The sequence below is a fragment of the Conger conger genome, chromosome 5 (assembly GCF_963514075.1).
Source record: "Conger conger chromosome 5, fConCon1.1, whole genome shotgun sequence".
Taxonomy (NCBI): Eukaryota; Metazoa; Chordata; class Actinopteri; order Anguilliformes; family Congridae; genus Conger; species Conger conger.
The window spans coordinates 15,000,935-15,023,842 of record NC_083764.1 but is presented as its reverse complement, the minus strand read 5'-3'; the positions used below and the strand labels follow the sequence as shown (position 1 = coordinate 15,023,842).

General features: G+C 43.6%; 1 protein-coding gene across 3 annotated transcripts in view; it reads left to right on the top strand.

Moving 5' to 3' along the window:
- cdk19 (cyclin dependent kinase 19) overlaps positions 1 to 22,908 on the top strand; it is a 41,733-nt gene that overhangs the window by 8,776 nt on the left and 10,049 nt on the right. For 2 of the 3 annotated variants that reach the window (XM_061243091.1, XM_061243093.1), the window contains exons 3-10: positions 9,783 to 9,893; positions 10,221 to 10,361; positions 17,855 to 17,912; positions 19,913 to 20,044; positions 21,371 to 21,514; positions 21,956 to 22,052; positions 22,285 to 22,357; positions 22,612 to 22,709. In XM_061243091.1, coding sequence (XP_061099075.1) covers positions 9,783 to 9,893; positions 10,221 to 10,361; positions 17,855 to 17,912; positions 19,913 to 20,044; positions 21,371 to 21,514; positions 21,956 to 22,052; positions 22,285 to 22,357; positions 22,612 to 22,709 — 854 coding nt within the window. The remainder of the gene's footprint in view (positions 1 to 9,782; positions 9,894 to 10,220; positions 10,362 to 17,854; positions 17,913 to 19,912; positions 20,045 to 21,370; positions 21,515 to 21,955; positions 22,053 to 22,284; positions 22,358 to 22,611; positions 22,710 to 22,908) is intronic. The other variant, XM_061243092.1, reaches the window with a different exon arrangement.

The following is a 22,908-nucleotide window of genomic DNA, read 5'->3' as shown; positions in this document are numbered from 1 at the left end:
CCAAAAGGTCAAAGGTCACAGGTCAACTCCTCTGTGACATAATGTTTTGCTTTCCACTGTAGCTAAGAAAATGATTTGGGATTATTTTGTGTGTTGATTGGTGATGTAATCATTAGTTGATATTTTAGAGTTAGTATCAAACACTTTTTTTATTCTTCAATTGTTGTTGATATGACAGAAAAAAATGATGGTGCAAATTAAATAAATTCATATAATGTGATGTGCAATTTTATTTAAAAAATTTGAATAATCAAATATTTTTCTTGGTCTTATCATTACATCAGGTTGTAATGAGAAATATTTCAACATTTAATGTTGTTTACATTATAGATACATTATAGGTATTATCAGGCCACCTTTTGAACATAAATGTTTTACATAATTTACAGCACCTACAACATCCGCTTCAGTTGCCTCATTAAATTGGTCATAATAGTTTATTGGCCAATACTGATAAACCAGTTGTAAAATATTATTGGCTGATTCTGATAAGACCACAATACTATAGTCCATCCATCCTTATAGTTCCTGCTGTGAGAACTCTGCAAGACCCAGGTTTCATTCCAGGGCTTGGGTGTCAAAAGGGAATCCCTTGGGGGAGACAGGAATTCTGGTTTGGGAAGATTGACTGGTTCACTACCACAGGACTGACCTGAAGAACTACTCTGTTTTCTGTGGACACTCTACTGGTGTGACGATTTTTTCTTTCAGCAAACGTAGTGGCAATAATACCACCCTTCCAACCCCTATCCGGGGGTAATAGTGATGGCCTACTGTCAGCAACTTTTTGGTCACCTTGTATACAGGTAATATAACATCTACAGCATGATTCTAGTCAAAAAACAGGGGCTGTGTATTATTGTGTGTAGTTGCAATCCAATTACTGGCATGAGTCATGCGAGAGATTTTTACTTCACCTCAAGGGAGGTTCTACTTTCTTCACGGGCAAGAAAGTAGCACGGGGAAGTCCCTCCCTCTGGTGATCATGGTAGCTGACAACAGACCGCATCTGTTTTTTTTTGTTTTTGGCCATTTTGCTTTGCAAATGCAGCAGAACATGATAGAACTTTTAATTTTACTTGGGCCCGTGCCTGAGAACCACTTTGTAAAGTGTTGGTATTATGAATTCTGACCTTGCTTGCCTGTGTTCATGTACATAATTGTGTTTACACACGCCTGAGTTCCAGGTGTTTTTTGTTTGTTTGTTGCTGTTATGAAGATTGTGCAGAAGCTGCAGGTTATACTTCCCAGGGAACTCATTGGCTGTTGAACTCTTTGAAGTGTTTCTGCGTAAAGGTGGTGGTGGTGTTGTTATATTATGGGTGTTCAAGTTAACCACAGTAGTAGGCTATTTGAGTATTTTGACTTGACAATATATTCGGCTTTTGCATTCATTTATTTGCTTTCTCAGCTCAGACTCCACTTCTGTCAGGCGGCAGCAATCAGGCTGTGATGATAGGCTGCAAATTGGACCAATTCTTTGAGTCCCCTCCACGCAGATGAGGCGAGTCGCACAAAAGGGATGTCGAAAACAGGCACATTTATGCGGGTCATTCCTGCGTGCTGTCCTGGGGGAGGACTCTCCCTGTTGGATCCGTGGTCCACCCATTCGCCCCCCCTGTGTCCTCTCACTTGTTGTTAACTTCAGAGACATACAGAGAAGACAACTTTTTGTACAGAGGCAAGTTCCTCTCTGTGCTAGATTAATGAAGCTCTAATGAATTAACGTCCTGATTAATGTGCAGCAGTAGGCCTAGGAATGTATTCATATAGCTAACGCATTCTACAAATTAATATATCATTTTTCTGTGTATAATCAGTAAAAATCTCTCCATTAGTAATTTCTGTTCTCCATTTCCTCAAATGTGGTGGTTGGGGGAGCCTCTTTGTCCCCTGACTGTGAACCAGCTCTTAAGCAGTCCAGAGATATTCATCAGGCAGGTCTGGCAGTGCCCCTGAGCTCCCTGGACTCAAAAACGGGAAGGAGAATAATGGGTACGGGTTAAGATCCAGCTTCAGTAACTACACACATTTAGAACACCTACAGCCTGATGTACTGCTTTGCTGATTCAGTACGTGCAAACCCTATAACGTGACCAATGATTGGTCATGGTATTTGTTTTGCACCAATTATTGGTTGTGTAATGAGTTTAACGTGTGCTAAAAGGTTTTGTGGTGAAGGTCTTTGTAAATCAGGCCCATAATGTAAATAGCCAAATACGTGATTGGGTCTAAAATGAACAGGCTGAGGAACCCCAGACACTGACTGGAGCACTGGTTGCTGTGTGAACAGCAGCCTACGGACGTGGGCGTTGAAGAGCCCTGGGGGGCCACAGATTAGGCCGTGCAGCATGGCTAGTAGCTCACGTTATTGGACCGAGTGACAAAATCTAGCCTAAATCTTAACAGAAATGCAGCCAGTGAGCCTCCACTGAATCTGAGGCTTGCCACAGGCATTGGTTGCACTTAAAGTCTCCCAGAAAAGCTTTGCTGAACAGAACAATGGGCTCTTTGTGCTCCATTCCGAACCGTTGGTTTGAGCTATGTAAGGGTTTAACATTTGGCATCCTGCTTTCACTACTGAAAACATTTTGTTGCCATGTGTTATTGCTTTAGTTTTGTGTCCTTTTTTAACAACATCAGGACGATTATTGGAAATTCTTGAAGACTGCTCTCTAGAGAATGATCCCTAAAAAAATCTGTTCTGAAGTTTAAATGATAATGGATTTTTTAATTGCTGCTGGTTCACTTGCTTTTAACCTGTGGCATAATTCCTCTGGAGATGATGGGAACACAAAGACATTATAGGCATTATATGTTAGCCTAGTTGGTGCTTTCACAAGTTAATTTCTAATCTGTATTTTTTCTGACGTCTAAAGGCAAGCATGTCAGTTCAGGATACCTTGTTTCGGTGTCCTTTTTTCGGTTCAATTCCAGTTTAATGTGAGTGCATTTTCTTTCATACATCAGCATCGCAAATGTACAGGGTTAATTTCCAAACATATTGAGACTACCCATCTGTACCTATCTGTAGTGTTTCTGGTTTGGCAGCTTTAATTTCCATGCTAGTGCAATCCTACGTCATGGTGGATTCAGTGTTTTCCTGTGGAGCTCCCAAGAAACTGGATCTCACCGGTGTTTCAGTCAGACAGCTTTGTTAGGTCAGGTCATTGTATGCTTTTTTCCATTCACATTCCATCAAAATTCATTGTCGCACCAAGTTACTTTTGAACAGCTGGTCTCGGAGGACTTTTTTCTGAGGTGAAGACGTTTGAGACCTTGTGAATAATAATCGTTCTCCTAAAACAATAGCTGTTTTTTCCTTCTAATTTTCCATGGAATTCTCTTCTGGATTCACAATAGATTATGCTGAGTTAAGTATAGGTGATATGGGACCAGAGCTCCACTCAAAACGCCATCTTTCAGGTGTACTTTTAACTGAGAAGCTGCATTATCAAGTGTCTGTGTCTGTCGATTGGTGTTAACAGTGAAAATGTACAAAGGAGTATATAGGTTCGCTTAGCTTACAGGGCCTATGGATGAAGTCGCAGCGTGCCAATGGCTGAAGACAGCATTTGTACTCGTTCAGAAAAAATCAGTGCTGGACTGGTTGCGGAGCTTCCAGGGAAAAAGCTGACATTATGGCAAGCTGTTGCCTTCAGCATGTTGAAGAGTACCTGGCAAACGCTGTGAAGCTCTCGCTTAAAAATAGCCGTCTGGCGAGTGCCAGGATGTGTCAGGGTTCTGGAAGGTTCCCTACCTCCTGTGCCCAGGCTTTCTGCTGCTTTATGATCCCTGACTGGAATGGAGAGAGCGAGCTTCACTAATGATCTTAAAACAGGAAGAGACAGATAGGATACCTTTCCCAGTGGCAGAATCCATGTAGGATTTTTAAATAAAACTGTGTGAGGACACATTTTATTAATGAGCTTACACGTGTCTTAAATTACAGATTTATTATTAAGTTTTAGAACTCTTCATATTCAACCAGTTTTCCAACCAGAGTAGGCATACCTTAGTTTTAACCGGTGACAAACTGGTGTCGTTCGTCATGGTTGTGGGCATTCACATGAAGTAGGCCAATGCATACATTTTAGAATTAATTTAACCTGTTGGGATGCAAAGAATGTTGGAAGAACCAGATAGGAGTACTGAATAAAGGCTTCAAAAAGGCTTGGAAACCACTGTGCTTCCCTTATGTCTGAATCAAACCATCATAAGGAGAGAAGAGCGAGGAGGGAGAGATCTGCATGCCTTGGTTGTGTTTGCAGAGCACACAGTCAACTGGCCCTCGGTTACCACTCTGTTACCATGGGCAAGAAATCAGTGCCTGTCAGCACTTCGGTGCCGAAGCAACGTAATTACCCCAACATGCACGGAGGTTGTCACGGAGTGGGGACGTAGAATTGAATCTAATCAGAACGCGGTGGATTTCTGGGTCTCCGGGCCGCATTAGTCATCGCACAGAGCAATGAAATTATATGGGGGGAGCCGAGCGCTTGCGTGTGTGTGCGATGCGGAGCGGTTCGGGAATTTCAAATCAATAAAAGGTCGTATTAACAGCCGCTCATTTGCGAGGTGAATAGTGTGAAGATGTTGGGGAGCCAGTTCTTTGTGACGTGAAGTCCACCTGCTGCAAGCCAAGGCCTCGGACCACCTGGTGCAGTGACGCAACCTACATACCAAAAGTCAATCCTTCATTTTACCCTGTCATCCCATGTCAGTCAGTAGTTTATCACTGGCCAAACACTGCTGTTCAGAGAGCTGGGCTGTGCCTTGTGGTTTATTACGTCCATAAACTCTATTTAGCTTCTGAGAATGGGGAGAGGGACGCCTGCTGAATAACGTGAGCAGGGTTATGTTGACGTGACGACAGAAGCGCTGGGTTTCGGGCTGATTTGCAGCAGCACAGGCCCGCTGGCTGGTTCAGAGCTGCAGAACCACACTGGGGACGAAGAGGGCGGGTCAGTCCTCATCCTCCCAGGCCGTGGTCACCCTGTTTACCTCAGCTTCTTATTGCCCTCGCTCTGGTCCGTTCTATTCTCGCACTGCTGAAATAATGGAAGTCCTTTGTGACTATTCCTTCCCGCGGTTTTGGGAGCAAAACAATGGCCAAATTGTTTTAAGGACACAAAAACCTTGATTCAGAACTCCAGAAATGGTCCACTCTGCAGATTTCTTTTTTTTTTGGAGGGGGGGTGCAACAGCATAAAAACAACAGATTTGTGTGTGTGTGTGTGTATATGAGTGTGTGTGTTTTGGCACACAGTCACATGCACAAGGTTTTGTTGCTAAGCTTGGTACTTTTAAACACAATAGTCTCTGATACACTTCACACCTGCTGTACACACAATGCCTATATACACAGCGCACTCATGTTTAAAAAAGAAAAGGAGAAGGATAAGTCGTGTTTACTAGTGTTCAACCCATCCTCTATGTAATATTAATACACCTGCAGAAAGCTTTTGTTTAATTGCCTATTAAATTACATACATTTATATATCCATCATCACCATCTATCAAATTTAAGCACTTTCCCTGAACACTGTCACATTTATAGTGGAACAAAATGGCCTCAAAATGCCACATTAACCTACTGTATTATGGGTTAATAAAGCATGTCTTCAACTTTTGGCCTCTCAAATTTGACCATGTTTTTTTCATGTGGCTCATACTGTTGTTGCAGACTACCATGTAAAATGTAGGAACTCTCCTTGGCCTTCGAGCAGGGGAGAGCACACTGCAACAACCAAAAGATAAGTCAGTCTTAACAAGTAGTTCAGTCCTGTATTCTGACTTCAAATCTGATTTGTATTGCTTTTTTGCTAAATAAGACTTGCTAAAACAACTGCCAATGATGTGAGATAGTTTGACTCATTTCAAGATTTGCCAACTTCAAACAAGCTAATGTTTTCTACTTGACAGGACAAAAAATGTACGCCCCATTAGAAGATTAAAGCACAGACATTTTTTTGCAGTGCAGCGTGGCTGTGGCATCTCTGGAGCCAATTCCGACTCTGCTCACTGCGGTTACTGTGAAAACATGACCCATTTTTCGCTTGTTTTATTTTAGCTGCTGTCGGTCTAAAGTCCTGTCACGAGTAATCGCCATTTCTGTGTTTTCAGATGAATGTTCGACACGTAAGGTTCTTCGGGTTTCTTATCCTATAGCTATATAGATACAAATATGTAGCCTGTTTATCTGCATTCTTGAGTTGCATTAGATGTAGTTTAAAAAAAAAAAAAAGGCCAAAAGGTGCCTTTTGGTTGCATGGCATGAGTGCTAATGGTGTTATGCCGTTCCTTGTAAGTGAAACTGTAACCATTTGACCTCGGCTCTCAAGAGTAGAGTGGATTACAGGGTTCCATATGAGCTTAGTATGTTGAGAATCAATTACGTAAGTGAACAAGGCGGTTCTCGACCTTCTTCCAAATGCCCTGTATGGTAGAATTCCAGAACATTCATTTGCTCTGAGCAGGTCACTGGAGCTTCTTGCCTTATCACTTATGAAGTAGATCCTATCCTGACCCTTTCAGAACACTGAATCAGAGTCTTATTTACGAGCAAAAATCCCCAGGCAATACAGCCAAATGGATTCCGGTTACTGCAAGGATTACGGACATTTGGCTACTGCTGTACAGTTTGGATGCAAATCTGTTGAGGTTATGCAGGAACATAGATAATATGATCCAAAATAATGGATGACAAATAAGGAATTCCAGTTTGCAAAAGTGTGTGTTGCCGGGAATAAGCTTAAAAATACAAATAAAAGATGAATTTTCAAAAATGTAAGTTCCCATATATGAAAGTAAAAGCGATAAAAAAGAAAAAATGCTGAACATATTTTATCATTGGGTCCCACTTTGCTATCTGCATCCAGATGTCGTTGCCATTTCGACTGCCTTCTTTTGCAGCCGACGCAGCTCTTTCCTCCTGTTGTTTTAGCAGAACAGGTGTTGGAAAAGGAGCTCATTAAACACAGTGGGACCGTGTGGCAAATGGAGACCTCACCAGTCTGAACAGATCACAAGCTGCCGACAGCCAACAGCAAGCAACAGCAAATAAAATGGAGTCACAGCGTATTGGAGCAAATGTTATATTGACCTGAACATGAGCTCTTTGTGTGTGTGTGTGTGTATGTGTGTGTCCTTGTGTGTTTGCGTGCGTGTGTGTGTCCTTGTGTGCATGTGTGTGTGTGTGTGCGTGTATGTATTTGTGTGTGTACATGTGTCTGTGCGTGTGTGTTCTTCCGTGTGTGTGTACATCAGTCTGTGTGTGTGTGTCCTTGTGTTTGTGTTTGTGTGTGTGTGTGGGTGCGGGTGTGTCTGTGTGTGTCCTTGCGTGTGTGTCTGTGTTTGCGTGTCCTTGCGTGCGTGTGTGTCTGTGTGTGTCCTTGCGTGTGTGTCTGTGCGTGTGAGTTTCAGCAGAGCAGCTCGCAGTGTCCCATACGGCCGCCGCAGAGCATGGGTCGCTCCTGTAAGCCCTGGCTCATTAGCACAATGGCGTGTCATAGCCGGGGGATTAGGCCGCGATTAAACGCTAACCTCAATAGCTCCCTTCTTCATTTCCCCGACCAATGACCAAATCAAACAGATGCACAATCGCCGCTTTATTCTCCCTTCAGTCTGGTTCCCCCCCCCGGCCTGTGCCTAGGCCTTCTCGGGGGCTCGGGGGGTGGAACCAGGAGGGGGTTGCAGTCAAAGAGCACGTGATGGGACTGCAGTACACCATTCGGTCCTGCCTTCTTCCTCCGAAACCTGAAATTAGAGCTTGGCCCTGAAAGCCAACGCCCCTGTATCTGGTTTAGTCTTGATTGTCAAAGAGGGCAACGTGGATAGCCTCAACATGAGCATCCGTTTTCATTAGTTTTCAGGTCAGGTGGCTTGCAGTAATCACATTAGCCGAGGCGTGAATAATTTATCTATTAGCTGATGGGGACGGCATCCGGGGGCAGCTGCACCTCGTCGCTGTGCGGCGGAAACAGTTTCGTCTGAAGAATGCTCTTCAGGGAGGGTGGGGGAGGTGTTAACCTGCAGAGATAGTGTGTGATTGTGTGTGTGTGTGTGTGTGCGTGCGTGCGTGTGCTCGTTGTGTGTGTCTGTGCATCGGCGTGTAGAACCGAAGCATATACGTAGCTATATGTAGCATATAGCCCACAGTCTGTACAATTCCAACACAACAGCGACCTGGACTGGATCTGCTTTAGGCTAAATTGAGAAATTGTTCAGGAACATTGACAGCACTGGAGCTTGTGTGGAAAAACAGGTTCAGGCTATGTTATTTGGATATAACGTTCATAACAGAGCTGTAGCCCTGCATCAGAGTAGCCAGTAAAACCAGCAAAATAGCTAAAGCAATGGCACTGTGGCCTCAATGCAACTTAAACACCGGTTAAATGTAATTCATTCTTTCTTACCACTACTTGAAGGGCATTCAATGTAATATGTAGTGTAAGGTAGTTTAGCTACCATACAACCCACCATAGTCGTGTTTTGTATGTCATTTGACTGTAATATAATTCTTACAGTGACACATTAATACAAATGTAACATTTCTTACAGCAGTGAACCGTTGTAAATGCTTAGACATCTCAACCTTTTTACGGTCTATGATCTCAGTGCATTACGAGGGCCCCATGTGGGGCCCCCGAGGGCCGAGGCTCTGGGGGCCGAGGCCCTGGGGCGCTCGCCCTGCCTGCCCCCTCTGTGTTCCGCTGTGTGTAGGTGCGTGTGTGTGTCCGTGTGAGAGGAAAACACACTCTGCTGTTGATGTGCAGGCTCTCTGTCCTGTCGCTGAGGCTCTGGAACATCTGCCGCTGCATTAGCACGGCACGTGGTGTGATACCAGGAAGAGCACTTCATCTGCATGCTTATGTAATGTGTCCATCAGCCGCGCTGGCTGCAGACCCACAGCTCAGGGAGATTGAGCTGGACTACCCGGCGGACCCCCTACAGCTCAGAGGGGCCCTGGCCTCTCACCTTCCGCCTAGCGTCATAATCCCAATGTCATCAAGTCATCATCCATCTTAACCGCGGGCGGGAATTAAAACGAGAAGGCTACATTTCCTGAATCTTCACCCTGTTCTGGCTCCAAGTCTGAACTGGCACACTGAATGGCATCCATTGTGAAATGAGAATTATTCTCAGTAGATTTGAGGAAAGGGTCGTTGTTTTGTTGGGAGTGTATTCACTGCATGTCTGCCTGGTTTTTTTTTTGCTGATGTTGTATTGATGTTGGATGTGCTCCTATGGAAACACTCAAACATGCATATGCATACACGTTCGCACACACGTGCACTTACAAAAGCATATACCTCCTGTGGTCCACAGAGATGGCTAACCACATTAGTAATGCTAATAATGACAAGCATCCAAATCTAAATCTAAATTCTGTTAAATACAAAATGCTTCCTGCGACAGAAATGTAGCCTATTTTGATTGCTTTGTGCACTCGAAATTCACTTCATCTTCAGCCACAGTGACTTTACTTGTCTGTTAAAAAAATAACACAGAATATCACAGGCCTACTGTAAAGGCATTAATCAGAGTATGACGTGCACTCTCAAAAATGTGGCAAAATCCCACACACAAGTAGTTGTGTTAATAAATGTCACATCTGTTTTCAGAGTCTTTTTGTTCTTGAAAAATGCAATGTTGGGAAGTAAAACAGCTCTTTCCTGAAGAGCCCATTCATGTGTGATTGAGAAATGAGTGTTTAAAGTGTTTGAAGAATGAGTTTTGAAGTGTTTCCTCACGTTCTCGCCCATGGCCTTCTCTTCCAGCTGCTGCGGGAGCTGAAACATCCCAATGTCATCGCGCTGCAAAAGGTGTTCCTGTCGCACAGCGACCGGAAGGTCTGGCTCCTCTTCGACTACGCCGAACACGATCTGTGGGTACGTGTCTCCCAAGGATTGCCCACAAAAACCGTACAGCTCTGCTTATTCTCTGTTGTGTGAATACGGTCGTTTGCTAAAGCGACAAATTAATCAGCGTATGTTCATTGAGCAGGCCGCTGAACGTGGAGCTGTATTGGCTGCTTGAATTGGTTCTGGAACAGCGTTCCTACGTATTATTCTGTTTATGTCTCTGGAGTTGTACTATGCTAATTACACCTTGTGTTGCTTTCAAAAGGCTTCTCGATTGTTACTATTATGTATTATAAGTTTTATGTAGCTCGTTTCCTTTGACTCACAGCGTTTGCCCACATGTTTTCTTTGCAGCACATTATAAAGTTTCACCGAGCTTCAAAGGCCAATAAGAAGCCCATGCAGCTGCCAAGAGGGATGGTGAAATCCCTTCTCTATCAAATTCTGGATGGGATTCATTACCTCCATGCCAACTGGGTGCTACACAGGGATCTTGTGAGTAACTTTACTAGCTTCCCTGGGGCCGCCACATTAACTCCCCTTTTCCCACTACTGGCCAGTGTCCAGCACAATGACACACATTTCTCTATTTGTGTTCCTGCTTGTTTACCTTGATGACCTCAGCTTTTGCCGAATCCATATATGCAGACTTGGGCTGAAATAGCATTTGTTTTCTATTGGAACAAATTCAATGATTCCAAAAGTGTAAACCCTGCTCATTTGCTCCTCCTTCCAGGCTCAAATGCACCAGGCAAGATCAACAGAGCACAGAAAAGTATTTGAATCCTAAACAAATACTATTTGAACCTCGGCCTGCTTATATTCCTAGTTTTGTTCTTCATGCTTTCTTATTTTACCCATGATGCTAATTTTGTAGAAAATCCTGTTTGTGTGATTTTCTGGGAGATCTGCTCCTTTCAGGGGAAATTGAGGAGTTAAAGGTAATAGTTATAGGTAATGCGCTATTTTTTCCCTGAAGAATGTCGAAAGCAGTTTCCCTCTGATCTGAAGGCTTCCAGCTAGTGGCAGCAGGTGCAAACCTGTGATGACGTGGCGTTGGAGAGGACTCCTGGTCTCATTGGCTAGCGCACACGGCGGGGCTATTTTAGCACTCTGAAGCTGTGAGAGGATTAGTAATGTTTGTCTAAGGTGTGGTCGGTCTGTTTGTTATGTAAGTTGGAGTAGTTCATGCGGCAGGCTCATGAATAGCCCTGTTGAGCCGGTTGTGGCCACACTGGAGAGTGTGTAGTCGTTGCCTCCTGCCTGAAATTGCGAGAAGGTTACTGCAGTTAGGTCCCCGTTTGATTTAAGATGTTTTGGCTGTGTGTGTGGTGATACTTTCCTATGGTGCATATCTTAGCCTTGGGAGACCTACTTAGAGCGGGTTGCCCTGACTTCAGCGTGTTGATGTCTCTCTGCGGAGATAAAATGGTTGGGGCACCTGGGTCTTGAACAGCGTGCTCTGGCTGGGTGTTTGTGTCTTACTCGCGCAGTCCTCCAGAGCCCCGGACTCTCCTGTGAAACATTCTGCTAGTGCTTTCCCACAGTCCTTTCCTGGAAGGAACTGCCGTTCACCTGACGCTGACTGCACCCCACATTGTTTGGGGAAATGGTCTGTCGCTCTGTTTCAGCAAGGCTTGGGGGTTTTGGCCCTTTCCAGACTCTTATCTGGCTTCGCAAACCCAAACACTTTTGTAAATGCTCGCGTTATCACGCTATCTCTTCTGAAGCAGCGGCTGCGCTGTCTAAGAAATAGGCCATTTATCTTTGAAAATACAGGCTCTTGAGGTTGCTTGTATTGATTTCTGATTGTCGGCCATTTGTGTTTCAGAAAGATGATCGAAGCGCGAGGTGTGGTTTCGTTCCGTAAAGTTAAGGCGGGAAGGGGAAGAAACTGCTCATAAGTGCTGTGAGTGGAATTCATTGAGTGACAGTTAAGGAGTTTCGTAACGCGCGGGCTACACTTCGGCTTTGACACTTGCCTTTCTTCCCGGGGGCTTGATCAGTTTTGAATGTGGTTTGTCATTCAGGAGAAAGGCATTCCTCGAAATTACGTGGAATGGCACCAGCCCGCCATCGGTCATTCGGCATGGTTAAGTGACTCCCGCCTTGTCAGCTTTCCTCTCAGCCACTGCCGAAGGATCGGTGGGCTCAGCGCACGCAGGAGTGGTGAACACGCACACACACACACACACACAGACGCATAAGTATGCACACACAGACACACGCACGCAGACACACACACATACCTATACACACACACACACGCACACGCACGCACACACAGACACACACACACGCAAGTATAAATACACACATGCACACACACATAAACACACACAGAAATACACATGCACGCACACACACACACACACACGCATACACACACATGCACACATATACACGCATACACACACATTCACACATATACACACACACGCATACACACACATGCGCACACACACGCACACACACGCACACACGCACACACACGCACGCACACACACACACACACACACACACACACTCACACACAGATGCCTGGAAGGTGCCTTATCTCAGTGGTTCCTGTGCTGAGAATTCTGCTGCAGTCAGACTCTCAGCTTTGTTACTAGGCTGCCAAACTTTGCGGAACTGTAAACACTAGATCTCCCAGGATCTTTCCCAGGGTGATTTCCAAGCAAACAGTCTGGTGCTGAAGGCCAGAGAAATGATACATATACTACTCTCTTTCATGAATTTAGACAGTTTATTAGATTCCTTTCCATGTATTCCATGTAAATCATTAAGTTTCAGGGTGTTTTCCCCGAAAGACAGGGATTACTGGATAAGTCATCTCGCTGTGGTTAAACACTACTGCTGATTGGAATGCAGCTCTGATGACAGCTGTGTTGAATTTCAACAGCTCAAAATGTACATAAATCTGGTGTTAAAATGTGGTATAGATTAAATGTGTCTATGTCTATAGTATGGTCCAGATTTAATGTGGTGTCTAGTTTAATGGCTACAAGACACGGTTTAAATGGTCTGCTTGTAGGTGATGGAGTTTTGGGGAAAGGCACACGTTCACAGCGATCAGAATAAGCTACATTTTGCCAAGCAAACCGCATTGTTGTTCTCACTGGAGGTCAAGATGCCTTATCTTAGCTCTGTTTCTTCCGGCCATGAATAGCGCCTTTCATTGCCACAGAATGAATTTTTCTGTTGTTGTTGTTGTGAGTGATCATTGACCACAGTTAATACATTGTTGCCACCATATTGTTTCATTCTTTCACTTCCTGTTATTGTTAGAGCTTTTTTCCCCATAAGCTTATTCATGCTTGTTTTAGTTTGGCATACACATTAAGTCGCTGATATTGTGTGAGGATTGATTGACAAGAATAAACAAGGTTTAAAGTTACAGACATAAACTAGATATTTACAACGACCAGTTAAACTATTCTTAGTTGCATACTGTTGCTGTCTGCCAGAAGGATAATTTCAGTGACTACATGTAATAAGTGCCTACATTTGTTTTTTTTAATCCCTCCGCCCCCCGCCCCCCATAATTTGGGGGACAACATTTTACATAAACAAATATATACATATATATTTAATATACAAATATATTTCAAACATTTGACATACATTAAACAATATTTGCTTGGGAAGGAAAGTCAGTGCCATACATACATGCAATCTCAACAAAAGTGAACAGAAAATAATGACATGACAAAAACAATAATGATCTCATTAATAATATTTGTTCTATCATATTCCAACAACATTTACAGTTTTAGTGCCTTTTTAATGCATTTCATTAATTCTGACTAAAGGAATTCATTTTCCTTTTCTCATACTCCTTTTCATTTATTTCTTCCCTGTGCCAACATTATTTTAACATGGCTTATTCTACCCTTTTCCACTATCGGCAGAATGTGCCCCAGAACAGGGCCGATGGCTAATTTGTGTATTGAAGAAGCTGTTTGAGCTGGCTGCATGTGGAACCACAATGTGGGTACAACAGCATTGTGCTTTATTCTGTGTACTTCAAGCAGAGCTTCCATTCCCTTTTGTGGACATAGGTGATCATCCAGAGCTGTGTTAAATAAATGATCCACCTTTGGCAGGGTGACAACAGGGTAAATTTGAGGCTATGCAGTTAGATTATGTGTTTATTAACAGCCAAGTTAGCCCAAAGAAGTTCTCTTTCATTATTAACTACTTTTTAACCTGCATTTGTTACCTGTTTGCTGGTAGAATCCACATCACAATCTCATCTCATTTTGTGAACAACCAATTTGAAGATTAAAACCAATCCCCAGGATTGTATAAATGTTAGAAACAATTCCAGTTTTACAAAATATACTGAATAAATACAGGCCGCTAAACAGTGGACTTCACATTCTCTTCATTCTTGAAAACCCTCCTGACCGCTATCATAGGTTGTTACAGATTGTTGTGAAATAATCTTCAGTTGCCATAGCTTGTATTTCACAACAATCATATTTCTTTTACTAAATAAGATGAAGATTTTGCCAATGAGGTAAGACAAATTGACTCCAATGGGAATAAGAATATTTCAGTTATCAAGCAAACATTAACTTAAAGGTTCAATAGGTAAGATTTTTGTGTTAAAACATTGTTACAAGACCATTGTAAATGAACAAAAAAGATCTTAAACATTGACATGACAATGACAACACGCTTGGTAAGATGGTCAAATTTTAGAGTGTTGTGCATTGTGTAACTTACAATGTTTCTTTTTTATGAAAGCAATGGGCCAAGGACTTTCTTTCCTGCAGAAAGAGTGTGCTTTTCTTCATGTTGCTGGTGTAGCCTAACTTCTGCTTAAAAAAAAAAACTTCAGTTAAAAAAAACAAAAGCCAGTCCTCCCCCCCTTTTTTACTTTTGGGAAGTGGCTCTCCATACTTCAGTATGGAGCCATGTTTGGGTCCAGCAACCGCATTCTTCCTCTCCTGGGGGGGCTTGTTATCGTAGCAAATGATGTACGGACAACCAGATGGGCGTACACTGGTACCAGTATGTCTGTCCTCTTACGCAACTCTATCCCCAACCCCACTCTTCTTTGAAGCAGTACGACCAAGCCTTCCCAGAACTGCTTATGTAACAAGGGTTGTCCCAGAGCCCCACACCTCTCTGGGCGAGTCCCTTTCGCTGCCTCTCATTGGGGCCCCTATCCCAATGCTGCTGCATTATACCGGTACTGTTCTGCAGGCCAGGGGGTAGAGGAATGGCTTGGGGATGTTGACTTGGAGAATCACAGTTCAAGACCCCATTTAAAAAAACATAGCTGCCCATAGTGGTTTGGAACCTCTTCTTAGCTTTGTAACTTTGGATACAGACACTTTATCCAGAGTGACAGGAGTGAGATAAGATTTTTACATTGAGTCAATACAGCTGTTTATTTACTCAGATAATTCAGCTTAAGTTCCTTGTTCAAGGTGCAATGGCAGCACTACAGCTAGGAATCAAACCCACAAACCAGATCGCCACCCATTATACTACACTGCTGCCCTAACTTGTGGGAGAAATGGTAGAAAGTACTGGAAAGAATTAAAATTTTTCTTTCCATATTTAAAATGTACCCTGCATAGATGCATGTTTAGAGTGTGTAGTGTAGTTCAAACATCATGAAAATGGCAGGTAAATTATTCAATTCACACAGCAGAAATCTTTCACCTGAGACTGAGAAATTGCTACGAGGGATTCACGTGTTGCAAAGGCGTGAAGAAGATGAACACTTCCCCCGTACTGTCAGAAATTACAAGGAAGAGATTCAGCAAACCTAAGATTATTGTTTTGCTCTTGCAAAATGGGATCAAAATCTTATCATAAACTGCCCTAAGGAAATAAGTTACTTGGAATTGCTAAACACAAACATGATCATCAGCCTAACGTTAAGTGATAAGTTCACTGGTTGCGATGATTCATGAGAGTGTAGAGATTGAATTGTCAGGCTGAGGAGTCGCATCCACCCACAATTTTTTGGTTGAGTGAAATTAATTTTCACAGTTGACGATGTAAAGTTTGAGAGCTAATTTCGTTTGACAGCAGGAGTTTGTTTTCTTCATCTATCGTCACAAAGGCTGTGACTTAAGGAAATGGCATGGTGTATTACAGTTTAAAATATTACAATGAAAAGGAAATGCCATATTCAGTGTACATTGTCCTTTAAACAGTATCTTAAATGTTTTAACCTTTACTTAAGCCATTCTCCAAGCTTTCTGTAAGCAAACCTCTTATTTTGAAGAATTTGTTGAAGATATTGCAAGCGCCACGGAAATATTTTCATATCATCTGACTGTGGCTTCCCCCAGTAACCTATTTGCATGCATTCATAGTCCCAGTGATTTCGGTTTGAAAGAGAGGGTGTTTGTGTCTGCCGATATCGGAGCCTTGTTGTGTCTTTGAATAATAGAGCTCATTATTAGCGCTGTTCCCATAGCAACAAACACTGCCTCGATAGCAGGCCGAGTCCAAAGAGACACATTAGATTCATAGACAGAACCTCGAGTGTCTGAAAGACTGAATGCTGCATAATGACGCCGTGCGATGCAACCTTACGGGCTCTGTAATTGAGACTTTCACGTCAGGTTGTATATTGTACATCTCTTTCATCATCACAGATGAGGTGTGTCTACGATAAAGCTAAATAATAATGTTTAACAGGATTCATTAAACAAACCTTCATGTAAATGCAGGGCTTTATGTTTTCAGTGTGAACTCGCATTAATATGAATGAGTGAATTAAATTGTTATAGAAACAGTATCTTATAGAAAATATGTGTTTGTCTTTGATGATCACATACATTTCTAAAACATGCACACATGAAAATGGATGTTTAAAAATGCAAGACGAAATTGACTGATGAAATGGGGGTCATAAATATGCAATGTTCGCTTCATATCCTTTTGGTGAAAGTCTCAGCTAAGGATAAGCTGAGACTTCTTATAAGAATAGTCACAGACCTTATGGCTAGGTTTTGTTTCTTTTTACTTCAGGAAATAAAAGCTGAAAGATTAGTGTTTGTTTTACAGTGCGGCCGGTAGACTTTGAGTCTCAGCATTTGTCAGTGTTATTGAAACAGCCTTCCTGCGCGCTCCGAATGGGCGAGGTGAGTGGGGTTGTGTGCAAAACACCAGGGGGCGGGGTCAGGCACGCGGATGGCCAGCTTGCACGTGGACTGGCGCTGCAGAGTGCTCTCCTCGCAGACAGAGACGGGGGCTGGGAGCCCACTGCGCCGAAGGCTAGGACGCACTTCTAGCCTGAGTTGAGCAGCCACATCTGTCTTAAATGCCAGGCTAGCTGTTACATTCCTTCCGGAACCTTCCCGATTCCACAAGTCAAGTTCCTAGCAGATTTATGTCGCTCGAATGTTTGTATCACGTGCTATAGAGTTTGCCACCCCTCCCCCACCGTAAGCCTTCCCCTCCCCCATAAAGAGTCCAGCGATCATGAAAGCCACTTCACTTTCTCCGTTATCACATTTTCTTGCAATATGTAGTTAAGTCCTGTGAGATCATTCTGCGCATATGCACTGTATCCATCAGAGGAATGCCAAATCAAATAAAAAATCTTTTTGTCTATTTTTTCATTTGCAGAAGTTATTTCCATGTGCTATGTCGGGGGTTGGCTGGCCAGCCAGTATTGCTCTATTGATATCCAGTGGTTTGGTTTGAACGCCCATCTCACTCTACATTTGTAGGCTTATGCTCCCTGTAGATTTCAGTGAAACGTGTTGCCGACCTAACTGCATGTTTGTACTTGTTTTTTCCCTGCAAACTGGACAAGTGAACAAAATGGGGGCTTTGGGTGTGGGAGGTTTAAGTACTTGTTTTTACATTTTTTTCACACAGGGTCTTTTTGTATTTTTTATTTTTTTAATCACATGCTAGCTGAGCTAAACTTTGCCCCCCTGTGTCTCTTTGTACACGTGCATGGTGATTAAGTAGCATTCCTAAGGCTTGCTGTTTTTTCTCCCCAGAAACCAGCTAACATCCTGGTCATGGGGGAGGGTCCTGAACGAGGAAGAGTCAAAATCGGTGAGCAATGCAAAAATCTCCTCTCTTCTTTTCAACACTACACACAGTAGATTATTGATCCAAGTAATTACTAAACCTGTAATGCTGTATTGATCCTTTAGTTTACGGAGAGCTTTACAGATTTCTGTCATAAATATTAAGGAGAGCTAAGATGCTTAAAATGTACTTCAGCCCTCATGAAATATAAGAAATATTGAACCATAAAAGAGATGCCCAAACAGCACTGATATCTCACCTGAGTGAAAATCTGCAGCAGGTTTCATGTCATGACGCAGGTTTTTCACCATGTTGCTAGCAAGCATAGCCACTGAGTTAGCATCAGATGACCACGGACCAACTAGGAATGGGCTAGAGTGGTCAACTGTCAGTCACATTCCCGAGGGTTTTATACTCTGGTGGGGGTCATAACGGCCACTTCCCGGTATTGTGGAAAGGTACGTGGAGCTATTCAGAGGTGACGACGCAGGCCTGAAAACAGGACCTGTTTCCACCCCTTTGCAGATCTGATAAGTGTTATTTTCAGCTTCCCCTCATGCCAGCTGGATGGCTGGGCGGCTCTGGAGTAAGCTGGCACTGCTGGCGCCGCCCGTGTCAGCTCGTGAGGAAGCGGCCGCCTCCAAGCCGAACGCCCGCTGGAGCTGAGAGGACAGGCACACCGCTGGCTGACAGCCCTGCCCATATGTATTTTTAGCATCATTACGCTGGATGCCAGGCAGCTATCTAAAAATGCAACGTTATATGATATGCATCAGGCCACTGCACGCACAATTGGGCTTTAAAGCTGCTTGCTGCTGGCCTTCTTCTTCTTCAGTTGATGATATCAGCCAACCCATGATATTTGAACCCAGGGACCTACATTAGATGGAATATAGGCCTGTAGTACCCTGTTAATGAACCCAGCTCATGGCTCTCTTATGACTATCACTGAAGCTGTGACCGTGTGCAAAGAGCAGAAGCTTCTTGTGGTGATCTCACGTGCTGTGTCTTTAAGTGATTAGAGAGCTCTGAAAGCTGTCCATGAGGAAGAAGAGGCATTTTTGGACGGGTTTTGTGTTTCTCCGCTCAAGTGTATTAAAGCTCAAGCTCCGGAACGAGGCCGGCAAGAGCGGTCAGGTTCTGAGCTCGCAGGATGCAGTTAGAAACATTCAAGCGTTTGTTTGAGGATTTGAAGCGTATCGTAAGGCATCATATTTTAATTTGAACATTAGCTCTCCTTTAACACATTCTCAGTTGTAGTTGAGTGTTGGAGATTAGCGTGTAGCTTTTCAACTTGTTTTTTCAATTGGAATTTTTGATAGAGAATTGTCAGAGACACCTGCCTACCCCTTTTTTCATTAAAACTGGCAAAAAAACAGATCTTAGGATCTTATCAGAGAGTTCTTTGGGGTCTCATTCTGATGTTGATTTGTTCACATTTAGTTTTGTTGAAATGTTTGTCTTGAAAACAAATGTTTTCAGCAGGCTTGACCAGGTTTTTGCAAGCTGGCAGGGCCTGATTTGCAGACCTATAGAGGATCTGGCCTGTTATCTCACATCATCAGTGTTGCGCTACACTATTATACATTGGCTGAATGACCATCTGCCATGGGACCATAGAAAGCATGTTTAAAATGCTGTGTTTCAGTGTGTGATGCACTATGTGGTGGTGTAGTGAATCCTGATCGTTACAGCTAACCACGTTACAGGACCACTGTATAGCTCTGTCCAGTAGCCCCATAGGATGGCATATTATTAGCAGTAGCATCACCTAACTGCCTTCATCTCATCACGTGCCACAGACAGCTCCATTGGGATTGTCCCGTAATAGCGATGTGTGAAGTGTTCTACACACCTCAACTGGTGTACCTCCGTACCTGCGTTTGCCTGCATTCCTCTGAATCGACCCAGGGCATTGTAGTAGTGAAACAGGCTGACGAAAACAATAAAATTGTGTTTTTAAAGAAATGGACCACGGTTATTGACCACGTTGTTTGTTTCCCTCCTCTTGTGCGTCCCACCAGCGGACATGGGCTTCGCCAGGCTCTTCAATTCGCCTCTCAAGCCCCTGGCGGACCTGGACCCGGTCGTGGTGACGTTCTGGTACCGGGCGCCCGAACTGCTGCTCGGGGCGCGACATTACACCAAAGCGATCGGTGAGTGACGCCAGGACGCACACGCCCAAAGCGGTCTCCATGGCAACCTCTTAGGAGGCCGGGGCCCAAGAGCCAAGAGACGTCTTTGGTTGAGTTGCAGGGAGGCCTGTAGCATAGTGGTTAAGATAAAGGACTGGGACACGCATGGTCGGTGGTTCTAATCCCAGTGTAGCCACAATACGATCCGCACAGCCGTTGGGACCTTGAGCAAGGCCCTTAACCCTGCATTGCTCCAGGGGAGGATTATCTCCTGCTTAGTCTCATCAACTGTACGTCGCTCTGGATAAGAGCGTCTGCCAAATGCCAATAATGTAATGTAAAATAGCGCGTGACGGCATTTGTGTTTTTACTGGCGTGCGTTCATCTGCCTTGGGTCAGGCATGATAATTGCACCGATATGGAGAGTGCCAAACCCACAAGCCCTATGCCTCGTACACCCCGTTAACCTTACATTAATTTAGCAGACACCTGATTTATACAAGTACACTGCCAGACCTGACTACTTCCCAAATTGACTTGACTTATGCAACTATGTTAAGCAAGAACCAAAATACAAATGCCAAATTCTTACAGAGTACATCCATAACATGCCCTAGGTACAAAAACATAAAACCACAAAACACTATCATAACGTGATACAGGTACTAAAGGTAGGAGTCTCAATGGGTGGTGATGGAAGCGAAGGGTGAAAAGGTGGGTGTTCAGGCATCGTCTTTGGGCTTTGGCTGGAGAAACCTCGCATTCGACAGCCAAGAGATTGTGTTGGAATTCACACCAGCTTACATGGCTGTCAGTAAGATAGCTGCCTAGCAAGCAATGCAGTACGGATCATGCCGTGGACAGTGTCATGAGCCTAGTATTATTAGCCTGTTTTCGTGGAAAACCTGTCTGTCCTTCTGAAGGTTAGGATAAAGGTTAACAGCACGTGCTAAAGCTGGCCCATTCCATTTGTACTTTCATTACACCTACAATTTGCTTGCATCTAATGCCAGTCAACCTCTGACATCATTCCTGGCTGTTGTGCACAATTTTTTAAATAATTGATGTGCATGCTACTCATTGCAAATGTATAGAAGCCCATTTATATCATAGCTGAAGCAGAATAGGAGAGTTTGGTTGAGGGGATCGCATTGGAACACTTTTTCTGTTGTCCTCCAGTTCCATGTCAAAGCAAAATACAAATCCTCCTGTTACGAAGGCCCTACAGCTCTGCACAGAAATTGTCTTCTACATACAGAGCTCTTTCTCTAAAAGCTCAATAGTAACCCCTGGAACCCCCAGTGCTGTTCTGGGGGGCTCATGTTGACCACTGCTTCTCTTTGACAGACATCTGGGCCATCGGCTGCATTTTCGCCGAGCTGCTCACGTCAGAACCCATCTTTCACTGCCGCCAGGAGGACATCAAAACCAGCAACCCCTTCCACCATGACCAGCTGGACAGGATATTCAGCGTCATGGGCTTCCCTGCAGGTTCGTACTGACGCCTCAGACATTGCCTGCGGCTTTTAGCACCGTAAATACCTTTACAATACCATAATAACCTGAATTAATAAGTACGAAGCCAGCCAAGATTCAGTATGAAGATGTGGCTGTCATCAGAAGCTCATTTTAATGCTCCACATTTACCTGCCATTTGACTTATGCAACTTGTAAAATATGTTTGGAATGTTCAGACTGTTTTGGTATCAGTTTGGTATCAGATTAAAATAATTTAAATGTTCTCTTAAAAACTCTAAAGTCCTAAGGCAAAGAATATTCACTGTGTTTTTGGCTGCCCTTCCATAAAAGGATAGGTGTGGCAGAGCAATTAACTGAGTTCTTTACAACATGCGCACACTGTACTTGTGTAAAGTTTACAGTTTTAGTGTTTAAAAATCCTGCCCTGTGCTTATCCGGTCCTCGTTTAAATAGGTCAAATTCACTCTTTGAACTCCTCAGATAAGGACTGGGAAGACATCAGGAAGATGCCCGAGTACCCCACCCTTCAGAAGGACTTCAGGAGAACAACGTGAGTGGGGAGATGGACACGGTGTCGACTCTGTTCTTTCCCCTGTCGTCAAACGCCGACCTCATCGCGCTCTTAGAACAGGCTCTTAAAACAGGCTCTTAAAACTCTTAAAACTTATTTTACTCTATTGTGTGATGAACGTTTGCATCCGTTCCATTTCCATGGGAGTTGGATCCATTGTGTGTTTACAGTGGTCTTCTCTTTCTCTTGTACTTTCTATCTGCGAGTGCAGGTATGCAAACAGCAGCCTCATCAAGTACATGGAGAAGCATAAAGTGAAACCAGACAGCAAGGTATTCCTGTTGGTAAGTGCACCGTATATTCATCGCACATTGCATGTGTGCTTTTTGTTTTGTAAAAATAACATTATCTTTTATAATGTGCTGTAACTCCAGACTTAGATACAAAGCAATTGAATTTTACAGTGCTGATTTCGTGGACAAATTAAGCAAATTTTATTCCTTTAATTATAAGTAGGCCTGCAGCCCAGATCTAAAACTACACCTGCAAGAACAGACAGTGGGTTGTGGGATAAGTATTAACTTTGCGATTCTTCTAGCTCCAGAAACTTCTCACGATGGATCCCACGAAAAGGATCACCTCGGAACAGGCACTGCAGGATCCATATTTCCTGGAAGATCCGTTACCCACGTCCGAGTGAGCCTCTCATTTGAATTACATTCCTCACGCACAGACAAAACTGCAGTCTGTTCTTCCCGTTCTGTAGAACTACTGGTAGTTCTCAGGAATGCCCGTAAATGCATTACTTTGCATTATGTGGTCTTCCCTGGTCTGTTTACTGGTTACTGTTTATTGGTCGTTGGGGGGACCAGAATAACCTGCTCCTGTCCTGATC